The sequence below is a fragment of the Eubalaena glacialis genome, chromosome 3 (assembly GCF_028564815.1).
Source record: "Eubalaena glacialis isolate mEubGla1 chromosome 3, mEubGla1.1.hap2.+ XY, whole genome shotgun sequence".
NCBI classification, from domain to species: Eukaryota; Metazoa; Chordata; class Mammalia; order Artiodactyla; family Balaenidae; genus Eubalaena; species Eubalaena glacialis.
The window spans coordinates 80,161,357-80,176,267 of NC_083718.1; the positions used below are offsets into that span (position 1 = coordinate 80,161,357).

At 55.0% G+C, this 14,911-nt stretch overlaps 2 protein-coding genes across 3 annotated transcripts; both read left to right on the forward strand.

The window, feature by feature from the left end:
* HDGF (heparin binding growth factor) lies at window positions 1-9,925 on the forward strand. The gene is made up of 6 exons (XM_061183281.1): window positions 1-387; window positions 6,673-6,749; window positions 6,893-7,031; window positions 7,709-7,888; window positions 8,164-8,387; window positions 8,571-9,925. Exons 1-6 carry the CDS (start codon window positions 301-303, stop codon window positions 8,575-8,577), a joined length of 714 nt encoding a protein of 237 aa, XP_061039264.1. The 5' UTR covers window positions 1-300; the 3' UTR covers window positions 8,578-9,925.
* A 1,113-nt stretch (window positions 9,926-11,038) lies between these two features.
* Window positions 11,039-14,615, forward strand: MRPL24 (mitochondrial ribosomal protein L24). 2 transcript variants are annotated; one of them, XM_061183290.1, is made up of 6 exons: window positions 11,039-11,128; window positions 13,141-13,384; window positions 13,465-13,560; window positions 13,773-13,876; window positions 14,146-14,276; window positions 14,383-14,615. In XM_061183290.1, exons 2-6 carry the CDS (start codon window positions 13,202-13,204, stop codon window positions 14,517-14,519), a joined length of 651 nt encoding a protein of 216 aa, XP_061039273.1. In that variant the 5' UTR covers window positions 11,039-11,128; window positions 13,141-13,201; the 3' UTR covers window positions 14,520-14,615. The 2 variants fall into 2 exon arrangements, with proteins under 2 accessions (XP_061039273.1, XP_061039272.1); XM_061183289.1 differs by lacking the exon at window positions 11,039-11,128 and adding an exon at window positions 11,546-11,567.
* The last annotated feature ends 296 nt before the right edge of the window (window positions 14,616-14,911 follow it).

The following is a 14,911-nucleotide window of genomic DNA, read 5'->3' on the forward strand; positions in this document are numbered from 1 at the left end:
CGGGAGGGGGGTGGAGGAAGAGGCCTCGCGCAGCGGAGGGAGCAATTGAATTTCAAACACAAACAACTGCACGAGCGCGCACCCATCGCGCCGGAGCGTTGCCCCCGATCCGCGCCCGCCCCGTCCGTGCGGCGCGCGGGCGGAGACGCCGTGGCCGCGCCGGAGCCCGGGCCGGGGGCCACCATCGAGGCGGGGGCCGCGCGAGGGCCGGAGCGGAGCGGCGCCGCCACCGCCGCACGCGCAAACTTGGGCTCGCGCTTTCCGGCCCGGCGCGGAGCCCGGGGCGCCCGGAGCCCCGCCATGTCGCGATCCAACCGACAGAAGGAGTACAAATGCGGGGACCTGGTGTTCGCCAAGATGAAGGGCTACCCACACTGGCCGGCCCGGGTGAGCAGGGCGGCCCGCCGCCCCCTATCCACCTCCAGACTTGGGTTGCATAACACCCGGGAGGGCAAGAGCGCTCCGCGCGGAGGGGGTGGGGGTGTGGGGCGTCTGAGTCCCCGAATCTTTCCCGAGCGACTCAAGCCCACCCGCCGGTTATATAATGGTGGAGGCGGGGTGGTGGGGGTGGTGGTGGCGGCAGCGGCGAACACCTGGCCACACGGCGTCCGCGCGTGGTGGAGTGTGCGCGGCGTGGGGATCTGAGGGCGCCGGTCACTTCCCGGCCCCCGGCTCCGCGTGCTCAGTTCCGCCCCCAGCCCCCATACTCCCAGCGGTTTCGTGCGCGCTGCCTGGGTTTGGGCCAGCAGTGTAACTCCTCCCACCCACCCCCCCAGGCGCCACCGCTACCCCCTTCAGGGACCCCCTTAGAGACCCCCAGTTTCTTCACTGATTGTTACCCCCAGTTCAAACTCTCCTCTTCCTAGATTAGATGGTTAAGAAGGATCTCAGCCCTGAAAGGCTAGATGGAGGCGGAGTTCGCTTCTAGAAAACTTTGGTTTGGGGCATCCGTAAGAGGTCTGAAGTTAGGAGGGTCGAGGAATCGTTGGGGGGCGGCAGAAGAGGGGATCCGTCTAGCTTGGAAATTACCGGCTAGTACCCTTCACTCCTCAGCCCCACAAAAATATTTCTCCGTATGCTGCCGACTCAGATTGGGGACTGACGGTGGCAGAGCCCTTGTTGGGATTGGGAAGTCCAGTCCAGACTGCCCTGCCTCTCAGTGGAGGTGGGGGGAACCCGAGTTGCTTCTCCTCCCCATTTCTGAGCCTCTCCCGCCAGAACGGCCCAGTCTGCCATGTGGTTGATTCAGCCCGCCAATGTGAGGCGCCCACCCTCCCCACCCCCCCAGCACCTGGCCAGGTGGGAGGGTGGGGCCCAAATGCCCAGCCTGGCGCATTCATCATGTTTCCCCTAAGAACTGAGACAGGTGAAGTAAGGAGTAAGGGAGGTTGCCAGAGGGTGCTGGAGGAGGTTGGGGGTGTCACAGGGGACAGTGTCTCTGGCACTTTATTTCAACGTTGGTGTAGAGAGAGGCCTTTGGTATCGGCCCTAGAGTATAGGACTCCTGTAGAGTGTAATCCAAGGGCAGAGAGGAGTAGAGGGAGAGAGTCTTCTGGGCAAGGGGGCCAAGTGCAGAACTGCCTTATGGCTGTGGGTTGCTCTTTTCCACATGAGTCTGTGTTTTCATCTGGGCCAGACCCTGCTCTGAGCTTGGGAAGTTGCCCCAGGCTCCCTTGGGTCTTGTTCAGAGTGTCCAGACCAACTTTAGGGCCACTCCGAGAAGGTCCAGGAGACCCTTCCTCACTCAGTACCCTCTCCTGAGGAATACACCTAATCCCATATGGCTTGAGCTCCTTGTTCCCTGAAACTTCTAGATGTCTGGCCTCTGGAATGGGAGTGAAGTACAGAGTGAAGCAGGGCTCTCCCAGCCTCCAGGGCCTCCTAGGGGACTTGGGTTTGGGGGGTGGGGGGCAGTGTGAGGAAGCAGCCACAGACAGCCTTGTGTGTGCATGTATGTGTGTGGTGTGTGAACACTCATGTACTTTACCCTGCACCTTTGATCCATCTGGCTTCTTGGTCCAGATGCCAAGGTTCTGGTGGACAGGGCAAGAACTGAACACAGGTCTCTACTGCTCCTACCTCCTGGGGGTGGGACAAAGTCCAGAGACTGGGGAGGGGGCTCAGCTGGAATGGGGGTTGTAGGGAACCCCTTCAGGCTGCAGGGAAGAGAGAAAGGGGGGCCCATGCAGACCCACATTGGCCCCTGTGAAGAAGACCTTCAGGTTTCTGGTAGCCTTTGGAGTGAGGGCAGCGCCTGGGACTGGGGATGCTGTCCATTTCCTCTGTTCACCCTGGGCCTCCAGGACAGAAGGGCAGGACAGGGAGGCAGTCTCTTGCTCTGTTGAGGCCTGGGCCCTTTAGATAAAGTTCGGGTTGGGGGAGGGAGATCAGACTGGATCCCAAAGAGATAGGACCCCACCCTTTGCCTGTGCTCTGGGTCTTGATTCTGAAAATTGGAGGGAGTGGTACACCCAAGGTTGTTATCTTCCAAATACATTCTCCTTGAGCACCGAAAGAGCAGACAAATCTGAGTCTCCTCACCATCCTTGGGTGTTGTCTTGGTCTTTTGAGTGGCAGAGCCTGACGGGGCCTGGCTCCTCCTGAGATGGAGGAGTAGGGGGGCCTTGCTGACTGCTCCATCTAATAGGCAACCAGAGTCCTCAGCCATGGTGAAGGCCACTGTGTGGGCTTTCCTTCCTCAGCCCCTGCTTCTGGGGAGGATGGCTGACTCTGGGTGAGACTGGAACAGCCCAGTGCTTGGAGAGTTCAGCCAGAGGGACCACGTGGTAGGCAAGACCTGCCTGGAAGGATGGTGTGACTCCATCTTAACCTTCTCCTTTCCTCTTCCTCCTGCCTGACTTCCTGGGGGATCTCCAAGCACTTAACAATTAACCTCCAAGACTCAGGGATTTTCCCCCTTAGGTTCCTTCCTCCTCTCTCCACTTCCTGTTTCACAGTCCCAGAAAACCTGAGCAGCCAGAGGGCCTCACCCATCTGTCCTCCCTCTGCCCTTCCCCCACATCCAGGCACCACCTTCTCTTTTCTGCCTCTTGGGCTTGCCACACTTTCCTGGCCCCAACTGTCTCCTGCCCCAGATTTTATGATTCCTGGGTCAGGTTGGGCCTGGGCCTTGGGTGTGGTGGTCAGAACCCTGGCTGGCAGTCAGGGTGGGCTTAGCCTTCTCTGCTGCCTTTCTATGTGCTGAGCTGGCGCCCCTGGGCCTGGATTTGGTATGAGGCTGGGGGAGAGGTGTTCAGTCCTCTCTCCTCACTCCTCGCCTGGGTACTTCAGGCCTTAGAAGGTGTCCTGGGCTCTGGGAGGATGGGACTTCTTGTGCTCAGGCCTGTGTGATGGAATGAGGCATGTGCAGAGGGCAGAGGGCGGGGGGGGCGGGGGTGGGGGGGGGTGGGAGTGAATGAGCCCTGGCGGGCCGAGGGAAAGTAACTTGCCAGGATTCCCGGAATGGCTGAGAAGTAGCAGAGCCCCCTCCCCTGTTGGCCAGTGGAGGAGGTGCAGTGGGGTACCCAGCACTCATCTGGCCCCACCCTGACCCACTTAGCTTTGACTCACTTGTTCTGAGTCACAACCTGGATATAAAGGCACCGCCTGGGAGACACATGTCTGTATTGGGAGTACAGGCCTCCCCTGAGACCTCATATCCTCTACTGTCGTCGTCGACGAAGAACCTCCCTTCACTTCCAAATGCAGAAAGACATTTCCTTTGTGGCTTGAAGGATGAAGGGTCCACTAGAGAAGGAATGGCTCCCCTTTTTGGGGTGAGGGGTTGGGAATTCCATTAAGTAAAAAGAGCACACCTCTCCTGGCCCTTCCCCCTCGGGTGCCTACACTCGAGGTGAGGTGGGATTGGGGTGGCTTTATGCTTTGGAGGTAGATGCCCATCTGCCCAGGCCCCTGGCCTCCCTCTTTCCTCTCGACCTACCCTTTATCTGGCTAGAAGTCAGCAGGGCGGGTATATCTGGTGTGTCCCGTTCTGTCTATTTTTAATTCCCATCCATTCTTTGGTTTCTCCCCCGCCCCTGAGGCTGGGCAGCTGGTGGCCTCCTGGATCCCCTGTCACAGCGTTCAGCTACCTCTCTTGGAGTTTGCTTCCCACGGGAAAGAGACTGATGGGCAGAGCGCTGCTTTGCCTGGTCTGAGCTCCTTGAGAGGACCTCATGTCTCCTGTTTCTCACCCCTTCACTCACCACCCCCCCTTTCCTGAGCCTCAGTTTCTCCCTTTTCATCACATGTTTCCTACAAGCCTGTTAATGTCCTCGCTCAAGTGTGGCACTGATAAACGCAGAGCCCAAAGTAGTTCCCAGCTGGGACCCTTAGATATTCCCCCCCAGCCCCCCACCCCCTGCCCTCTTTCCTGGTGCACAAAGATCCACCAAGAAGAGGCTTAGGAAAGAGCTTTTGCTATTATTGTCCTATGCCTGTCTCCTGGGATCTCTAAGCCCTGGAGCCCCTCATTTTATTTTTTGCTTCCCCCGCTGAGAGGAGGGTGGGGAGCTAGCAACAGGACCCAGGTATCCTGGCAGAGGACTGGCTCCTCCTTTGCCCACACCCCAGCTCTGGCTTCCTGAGAAGGGCCCCCAGCCCTCAGCCCTAGCTGTGGTTTCAGGCACAGCCAGGGACCCAGGTGCCAGACTCCAGGCTTGGGGGTGGGGTGTGTGTTAGTGTCCCCTCCTCCCCAATCTGGAGAGAGGGCCTGGGGGGGAGGGGCAGTCACATTCCTGGTTGCTGAGTGGCCCCGGGGGCGGGGTTGGGTTGTCATGGCGATGGGGATTGAGCTGGGGTGGGGGACAGCGTGCCTTTCCACCCCCAGCTCTCACACCCCAGTGTCTCCCGGTTGTGGGGAGGGCCCAGTTTGTGCTGGGCCTTCCTGGGGGGGAGGGGCTGGACCTCTGTCCCCAGAGGCCACAGGGCAAGGGGGGAGGTGCTCAGGAGCTTGAAGACTCCATGTCTGGAGCAAGATGCCCCTCAGATTCTTGCTCAGGTTCCACCCCATCTCCTGGGTGTGTCTCAGCTTATTTCCATCCACCTAGCCTCCCTGTCTCCCCAGGCCCCCAGTCAGGCACTCTGTCCTAGTCTCTGTGTGTTTAATCACTGCCTTGGCCTGTCTGTCTCTTTCCTATCTGCACCCCGGGCCCCAGCCAACATGGCCACCTGGCCTCTGTCCGGTGGGAAGCCCGGCCGCTAGGGCTGCTGCAAGTGTTGCTGGGAGTTGTAGTCCTCTTCCCCCGTCCCCCACACCCCCTCCCCCCCAGCTCAGCTTGGCCTGGGCTTCCAGGGCCTGATCTGGGAGAGGCTATCTGGGCCACTGCCTCTCACCATTTCCCTGACAGACCTCTACACCTTCTCCACCACAGCATCCCTTATGCCCCCAGGACATTTGAGGCAGAGGATCAAGTCAGGAGCTCTAGTTCTGAAATCTGGCCCTCACTAACTTGTCCTGTCATCTTGGGCAAATCACTTTTCTTTTCTGGGCCTCAGTTTCCTTGTCTGTAAAATGAGAGAGTCTGACTGCATCACATGACTTTCAGAGAGTTCTCCAGAAGTCTTTTGGAGCTGCTGCTGATGGTGGATATTGAATAGGCAGCCCCTTGGCCTCACCTCTCCACTTCAGTCAGAGCAGGCTGCTTTTGTCTGTTTCACAGAGTCATTCAGCATATCTTCACTGTGCATCCACTGGGTGCTAGGCACTGTGCTGGACTTATAAACAGACCTCTCTGTTCTCGGGGCAGGTATAGTCCACGTAGACATTAATCAAATGGTAATATGAAGAACTGTAAAATTGGAATTGTGAAAAGCACTGTGAAGGAGAGGTGCTGAGAGTTATCTGGGAAGCCGACCAGGTTGGGAGAGATGGGGAAGCTTTCTGGAGGAAGTGATGATGGGGCTGAGGTTGGAAGGCTGATCAGGAGTTAGTATAGGAGACTGAAAGATCAGTGTGGCTGGAGCAGAGAGCAGAAGGGCAGTGTACTGGGGAGAGGATGATGATAACAAGCACGTATGCGGGACGTACTGCATTATGGTCATTTAATCCTTACAGCGCTATGGCTTAAGTACTATGACCATCTCCATTTTATAGTTGAGAAAATTGAGATTCTGTCAGTTGCCCAAGCTCATACAAATACTGTTGGCAGCATTGGAATTCAGACCTTGACATTACGGAGAACGGTGAACAGGTGGGCCCTAGAGTCCTGAGAAGCCACCGAAAGGTTTCTAGCAGGGGGAATGGAATGCTCAGACCCGCACTTGGAAAGGCCCCCTCTGGCTGCAGTGTGGAGAATGGGTTGTACTGGGGCAAGAATGGAGGCTGAGAGAAGAGAGGGAGGCTGTGGCTTTAGTCCAGGCAAGAGGGGACAGTGGTTGGACCAGGGTGACGGCCAAGACGTGGAGCTTTATGGACAGGATCTGTTTATGGATGCTGTTTGGTTTGTGAAAGAGAGGCGGGGATTCTGCTGGGCTTTTATGCCTGACTTCTTTTGAACAAAGTTACACTGCTAAAAATGGTTCAGAAACCCCTTTGGTGAACTCCTGGGTCCCTCTCAGTCTGATTTTTCACAGATGTGCCTTAGAGATCAGCCCCTTAACCCCTACCCTCCGGCCCCAAATTCGTGACCTCAAGACTCCAGCTCACGCTCACTTTACTCATCTTGCTCTCAGATTGACGAGATGCCTGAGGCTGCCGTGAAATCAACAGCCAACAAATACCAAGTCTTTTTCTTCGGGACACACGAGACGTGAGTGAGGGGGCAGAGGTGGGGAGGGCCACGGGGGGACCACTTTGGGGAAAGAGCAGTGGTGACGGCACGCCTTTCCTATCGGGCTGCGCAGCTCAGATGCAGTGAGGGACTCGAGAGCACAGTCTCCCATCTCTCACCAGGGCATTCCTGGGCCCCAAAGACCTCTTCCCTTACGAGGAGTCCAAGGAGAAGTTTGGCAAGCCCAACAAACGGAAAGGGTTCAGCGAGGGGCTGTGGGAGATCGAGAACAACCCTACCGTCAAGGCTTCTGGCTACCAGGTGAGCTGCCATCCGCCCCAGAGACCTCCTGGAAAGCAGGTGTGGCCATAGGTGCCGGGAGCCCCTGGGCCCACATGTGATGCTTCAGGAACGGGGGGCTCAGACACCAACACCAGGGCTTTCAGAGTAGGAGCTCATGGGGTGGGGGCTTGGGGGAGGCTTTCTGCAGAGGGGAAGGGGTTCCGGGTGTGTGATGTAGCTGTGGTCAGGGGCCACCTGTTAGACAGCGCCTGGGGGGGCAAGAACAGGATGGAGGCGGTAAGTGGGGACAGGCCTTTGGCAGGCCCAGTGTGAGTATAGGATGTGGCCTTAACTCTTTCCACAAAGGCTTCCAGGAGGAGGTGCTCGTGAGCCGGGCAGGATGAGGCGGGAGGGTGGGGGGCGGGGGTTGGCGGGGAAAGGGTCCCAGCTCCCTTTGGGAGACGTTGACCCGAGGTTTTGCCTCCTGCTCCAGCCCTCCCCCCTCCTGCACAGAGCCCTGCCTGCCCGGCCAGTGGGTTTACCCCGGGGCTAATCCGACAGAGGTGGGTCTCAAATCACTTGTGAGACTGGGCACCTGGGTGGGGGCGGGGGAGAGGTGGGAGAAGGAAGGAGTGAGTGGCCGAGGGAGGGGTCTGGGGAGGGGGCCCAGCGTGGCAGTCGCTGGTGCCACTCAGCCTCTGCTGTCTCCGCCGCAGTCCTCCCAGAAAAAGAGCTGTGCGGAAGAGCCCGAGCCCGAAGCCACCGAGGGTGATGGCGATAAGAAGGGGAATGCCGAAGGTAGCAGTGATGAGGAAGGGAAGCTGGTCATTGATGAGCCGACCAAGGAGAAGAATGAGAAGGGGGCGCTGAAGAGGAGAGCGGGAGACCTGCTGGAGGTAACTGCCCCCTGGCTGGGGCCCCGGAGCAAGGCTCCCAGGCTGAGGAGGGAAGTTACGACTTTTTCAGGGAGTGCCCATCTGAGTGACAGACTCGGCCCCTAGTCTTGGGGAGTCCCTTGCTGAGAAGATGGGACACAGGAGACATCTCAGCTAGCAGAGGGCTGGAGGACTGTGGGTCTGCCTAGGAAGGAGAGCCTCTGCGGAAAGGAGGGGGAGGCTGGTGTCCTCCCCCTCGAGCCTCAGCCCACCTCATCTCTGCTAACCCTGCCCAGGACTCCCCCAAACGTCCCAAGGAGACAGAAGACCCCGAAGGGGAGGAGAAGGAAGGGGCCACCTTGGAGGGTGAGAGGCCCGTGCCAGTGGAGGCGGAGAAGAACAGCACCCCCTCTGAGCCGGGCTCTGGCCGGGGGCCTCCTCAGGAGGAAGAAGAGGAGGAAGAAGAGGAAGAGGCTGCCAAGGAAGATGCTGAGGCCCCGGGCATCAGAGATCATGAGAGGTGAGTGAGCCCCCTGCCCCTTGGCAGCTGGGCTGGGAGGGCCCAGCCACCTGCTGAGAGGAGGAGGAGGAGGAGGAGGGCCTGTCGCAGTCAGCCTCTAGGGAGGCAGGGTGGGCTCTCCCAGGAGACCGGCACTGGCTGGCCACACCATTAACCCTTCTCCCCTCCAACCCTCCCCCGCAGCCTGTAGCCACCAATGTTTCAAGAGGAGCCCCCGCCCCGTTCCTGCTGCTGTCTGGGTGCTACTGGGGAAACTGGCCATGGCCTGCAAACTGGGAACCCCTTCCCCACCCCAACCCACTCTCCTCTTCCACTCACTCTCCCCCTCCTGAGCTCAGACCCTGGAGATTGACCCGGATGGGGCAGGCCACCTGGCCCTCACCTCCATGTCCCCACACCCCTGTGACCTGAGTCAGGTCCATGTCTTCTGCTCTGTGGGATGAGATGAGGCCACTGTGTCGCTCCCTGCCTGGAGCTGTTTCCCAGTGTATTTGTTAGGGCCTGGACCGGCTATTTCCATCTTCTGACGCCCCTCTCGCCCTTCCCCGGGCATTCTAGACCTCTGGGTTGGTTGGGATCAGGGCTATGAGTGGAAGGGATGGAGAATAAGTAGCACGGTGGGCTTCTGGGGCCTGGGAGGGGCAATCTTCAAATTGGGGTGGGGAAGTGGGCAAGAGGATGGCATCCTGTCCCTTCCTCCCACACCTGTTCTCCCAGCTACCTGGATTCAGGGAAAGTGGGACAGCTTGTGGGAGAGGGGCTCCCTTCCATAAATCCTGGATGGTTGACAATGCCCATTCTCTTACGCCAACCCTAGGTGTTATGGGAGTTACAGTTTATCATCAAAAGATTTGGGGTCTTCCAAGTTCTTTGGGTCAAGGACCTGAGATCTGAAGGGTTGACTTCACCCAGCTCGGATGGGAGTGTTGAGGAGTATCCATCCACCTTTAGACCTCAGGCCAGAGATGGGATGCCCTGGGGAGACCCTTAGCTGCCCTTTTCCCTCTCCCCACAATGCTCAAGGCCAGCCTACAGTCACATACGTCACCCAGACATAAAGGATAAGACACATTTTTTAGGAAATGTTTTTAATAAAAGAAAATTACAAAAAAAAAATTTTAAAGACCCCCCCATCCCTTTGTGTGCCCCCCACTCTGCTCCTTTCTTCCCCACTGTTGCCCCCATTTCTGAGGTGCACTTGGAGGCTCCCCTTCTGTTTGGGGCTTGATGACTTTTCTTGTTGTAGTTGGGGCTTTGGTGTTCCTTCTGGTGTCGTTTCCCATCCACATACCCTCACCTGGTCCCCTCAGTGTTGTCACCAGATCCAATTTGTAACCCACTGAGAGGCCAGAGGGAAATAAGCGCCCTCTCCCAACCTCTTTCTAGTGGTCTATTTGGCTATTCCGTCTCTTGTCTCTTTCACCCTTGCCCCCCTCCCTTGGGCTCTGATGAAAAATTGCTGACTGTAGCTTTGGAAGTTTAGCTCTGAGAACCGTAGATGATTTCAGTTCTAGGAAAATAAAACCCGTTGATTACTACATTGGATTTTGACTGATTCTTTGGGGGTGTGTTGGTTAACTGATGGTGCAGGGGAATGGGAAAGGGAATGCAAATGATTTCAAAATCCACTTTTCAGATTGAGGTAAGGTGTGCCAGCCTTCTCCAATACTGTGCCCAGTATTCTACTTCTGCCCAGCCACTGTTTAACACAGTTTCCCCCATAAACACCTGGGAAAGTTTTTTTTAAAGTTTGCACAAGAAGTAGGGTGTGGGACTTCCCTGGTGGTCCAATGGGAAAGACTTCCCGCCCCCAATGCAGGGGACCTGGGTTCGATCCCTGGTCAGGGAACTAGATCCCGCATGCATGCCACAACTAAGAACTCCGCATGCCGCAAGGAAGATCCCACGTGCTGCAACTGAGATATGGTGCAGCCAAAATAAATAAATAAATATTAAAAAAAAGAAGAAGAAGTAGGGTGTGAGAGGTGACAATATCAACCACAGCTCACGATAGCCAGGGAAGTTAGGGTGTTGGGGCTGGTTGTAGAAACAACTTTGACCCTCAAGGAGAAAGCTAGGGATGCCCGGTACTGATAACTGGTGATGAGGGTCGGGGAAGTTGATAGCATGGAATCCTCCCAATACTCCTGAATTAAGTGAAATGGCTGGATTAGATCCTCTCTGAGGTTTCTTTCACTCTGACATTTTGTGAGTAGATCATCGACTGGCATTGGAAGGGCCCACGTTTCATCCCTTAGTTTAGAAAGCCTATGACACTTTCTTCATCTGCCTTGGCTCCCTCCAGCAGAGGGCGGGCGGGGAGAGTATTGACTGTAGCCTCACTAGAAAGAGAGGCCCTCTGCTTTGAAGAAGCCGCAATCACCTAGAAAATGGAGCCGTCGTCTCTAGTAACTACAATTCCCAGCGGCCTCCACGCAGAGCACGTGCAGGAATGTGCCAGGCGCGATAGCATATTCCGCTTTGCCTTCAACTCCCGACGTGCTTCACGGTGCTCTTAGGCTTCCTTGATTTCCTACAAGGCCAAATTTCCTGTTTCTCGCTTGCTTTGCAGCAGCGGACTACAACTCCCAGCATGCAGAGAGGCTAGATTATCGTTGTTGCGCGTCCATTGTACCATTAGACTACTTTTCCCAGAAAGCCGGGGGACGCGGTGGGGCGGGGCTTAGGTCCCACGTGCAGAGGGGACTAGCGGAGGCTCCGGGGCTCAGCGGGAAGCGGAGGTGAGGACAGCGTGGCCCGGAGGTTTTGGCAGCTCTGGGCTGGTCCGGGAGTGGGAGCGGGAAGGGCCTTCCTGTACCCTGGCATGGCTCAGTCGCCTCGTCCGGGGTCTCCCTGCTTCGGAAGCTCGGAGCGGGTGGTTGCTGAAGACTGCTGGGAGATGGACATCACCCATACCTAAGATGGGGCCGGCGGGGCCTTTGGGGTCGGGGTCTGAGGGAGCAGACGCTCTACCTCACTACCTAGCACGGCGCCCCAGAGCGCGCCATGAAAGCCCCACTGCTGAAGGGCACCAGCCTCTCCAGGGTTTGGAGGGAAAAAAGGAAAAGATCTAGGGGGCTGGCTTTTTTTTTTTTTTTTTTTTTGGCCGCACTGCGCGGCCTGCGGAATCTTTGTTCCCCCACCAGGGATGGAACCCGTGCCCCCTACAGTCCGTCATTGGTAAGCGCAGAGGCTTAACCACTGGACCGCCAGGGAATTTTGCTTCTATCAAGTCATATGAACTAGGGCAAGTCACCAGCTCTCAAGGCCTTGGTTTCCTCGTCTCCTGTCAACCTCCCGCGGAGAGCAGTGTGAAGATCAAATGCTGGGAATCAAATGCTGGAAGTTCCCAGCATTAGACCTGTCGCATAGTAGTCCTCCTTAACCGTTTTTTGATTCTGAATGGGAACACCAAGGCCCTTAACATTCATCCAGCATTAATTAAAAATAATATTAGGTCTTTTCCATATTGAAAAGTATAGAGAAGAAAAATGACCTGATATCTCACTGTTCAGATAAACCAGTTGATGTATTATTTTAAAGGTACGTGGTTATAAAATGCAAACGTTATGGAAAGGAACAAAATGGAAAGTAATAGCCCTCCCAAACTTCCTCATCTCCAAAACAAGTACTTTATTTGTTCCCTGTTGCCTTCTTGTAAATATTTATGTCTGTGATAGAATATATATTTTTTAATTTACCCAAAAAAGGATAATAGTATCCACATGATTCTGTACCTTGCTTTGTTAAAATATTAAAAATAACTCGAATGACAGAAACAACCCTGTAAAGTTTTATGGATGATGAAACTGAAGCTCAGAAGTCAAGTTGCCTAGGGTCACAGAATAAGTTGATGGTGGAGCAGGGACTAGAACCCAGGTCGTCTGATTCCCAGTCCAGAGCTTTTAATGTCATTAGAGTGCACTTTAATTGTACTTTGAAGTTAGGTTTCATTCTTAGCTATGAAACAAGGTTAATGGTACCTCCTTCATCAGTTGTCCTTGGGCTTAAATGAGATGATACAGGAAAGCACTTAGCATGGCAACTGGAAGGTAGCAAGTGCTCAACAAACTGAAGCACTTATTATTTTTGCCCTCAGTTGTCTCACCGCCCTATTGGTTTAGTACATTATCCAAAATTGGGAGGCTTAGAGTACATACTTAGTTTGGAAATGTAGGACTCTATAATCCTAGAGTCTGGCTCTGGGTCCTTTTCCTTTAGAAAAGAAACTATCTTAGGGAGAAGTGGTTATTTCCTGATTGCGATTAGGAATTGGACGTTGTGTAGAGACATTTTAATCCCAGTTTTTATCTCTGCCACCTGTTTGTTTGTTTTACCTTATAACTGCCTGCTTTTTGGCTTTATGCCAGTGTTTTGTCCATTACTTGTTTTCTTTCCATCTTGCTTTTGGTGCATTTATTAAATAACTTTTTATTGAGTACCTACTACATGCCAAGCCCTACTGGGATCTGCTGGATTCAAGGGTGATATAGATAACATGGTCCCTGGCCTCAATGAATTTTTGGACTTTGAAGTCAGATATATGTGGCTTTGAATGCTGATTCTCCCACATAGTAGCCTTATGACCATTGACAAGTCACTTAACTTCTCTGAGTCTCTATCGTCATCTGTAAAGCGAAGATAATATCTTGTGAGGATTCAGTAAGATCAAGTCCATTGAGCCATGAAGTAAGTGCTTAAGAAAATGTTGCTTCCCTTGTTTCTTTGCCCCCTTCTTTCTGTCCTATCCCAGAGCTGACTAGGCAGATTTCTGGGTCTTTCGCCGGCCAGGGGATTTCTCACAGCCTCCAGCCATGCGGCTCTCTGCTCTGCTGGCCTTGGCATCCAAGGTCACTCTGCCTCCCAATTACCGCTATGGGATGAGCCGCCCAGGCTCCTTGTCAGACAAGAAGAAGAACCCTCCAGGGACTAGGCGGCGCCGGGTGGCTGTGGAACCTATCTCTGATGAAGAGTGGCATCTGTTCTATGGGGACAGGGTGAGAATCTCAGATGGGGTAGGGTGGCGGGGTGCTCCTGGGCAAGGATCTCCCTCCCTGACGGTCATCTCTTCCCACAGGTAGAGATCCTAGAAGGCAAGGACGCTGGGAAGCAAGGCAAAGTGGTTCAAGTTATCCGGCAGCGAAACTGGGTGGTCGTGGAGGGGCTGAATACAGTAAGTGAAGAGTGAGGATGGTGACGCTCAGGCAGCCTGTGCCATCCGTCCCTGTCCATTAAGAGCAGCACAGGGAGGCCAGAGACTGGCTGAGGGGATGGTGAGACAACTGAACCTTTTACTTTTCAACTTGGGCTGAATGCTGTGAGTTGTGGTAGACAAGCCTCCTTCACATCTCCTGGGTTCTGATAGCCCCCTCCTCTTTTGGACAGCATTACCGCTATATTGGCAAGACCGTGGATTACCGGGGAACCATGATCCCCAGCGAAGCACCCTTGCTCCACAACCAGGTCAAACTTGTGGATCCTGTGGACAGGCAAGCACATGGGGCTGTGGTCCGAGCGTTTCTTGCCCTCTGAGTCCACACAGCTGTTAACCATATTTATCCAAAGGGAATGGTGGGTTGGATGTGCTGGAAATTGAGAGGGGCCATCTCATGGACATGACCCCCCCATAGGAAACCCCAGTGCAGGGGTGGCAGAGAAACAAGATGGTGACCTTAGTGTTTTTAGTCACTGACTTTCGGGTTGGAACATAGGAGGGAGACCTAACTCCCTGACTGGCCTCACTTCTTCTATCCCCTAGGAAACCCACTGAGGTGGAGTGGAGATTCACTGAGGCAGGAGAGCGGGTACGAGTCTCCACAAGATCAGGAAGAATTATCCCTAAACCTGAATTTCCCAGAGCTGATGGCATCGTCCCTGAAACATGGATTGGTGAGGCTGGGTGAGGCGGCAAGAAGAGGGGGGTGGGAGGAGTGGGAGTGGGAGAAAGGGATGTTAAGAAGCCCTCCCACCCATCTTCTTTCCTCTGGCTCAACAGATGGCCCCAAAGACACATCAGTGGAAGATGCTCTAGAAAAAACCTATGTGCCCAGTCTAAAGACACTGGAGGAGGAGGTGATGGAGGCGATGGGGATCCAGGAGACACGGAGACATAAGAAAGTCTATTGGTATTGAGTCTGGGGAGAGCTGCTTCTCCACTCCTTGTCTTAGCCTTGAAGGTTGGGGCCACTTCTTCTTCAGACTCTAATAAAGAGCCTTGGGTCCTCTGTGTGCAGCTGCTGTGTTCTGGTAGACTGGCACCCCAACCCCTGTTTCAGGGATTGAGGGAGGGAGCATCTGTCCTGATGTTATGACAAAACCTGGATAGAAGTTAGCCAGCCTTAAGGTGGTCCTCCCAAAGGGCAGGGCCTGCAGATTCTGGGATGGAGATCTAAGGGAGAGACAGCTTCCCTCCATGGAGACCTCTGAGTAACAGGGTGCTACCTGTTAGGGAAGACAGTGGGGATTGGGGATGTGAGACCTAATGTAGCACCCCTGCAGGATTTGGTAGGGAGGGTGCATGTCTG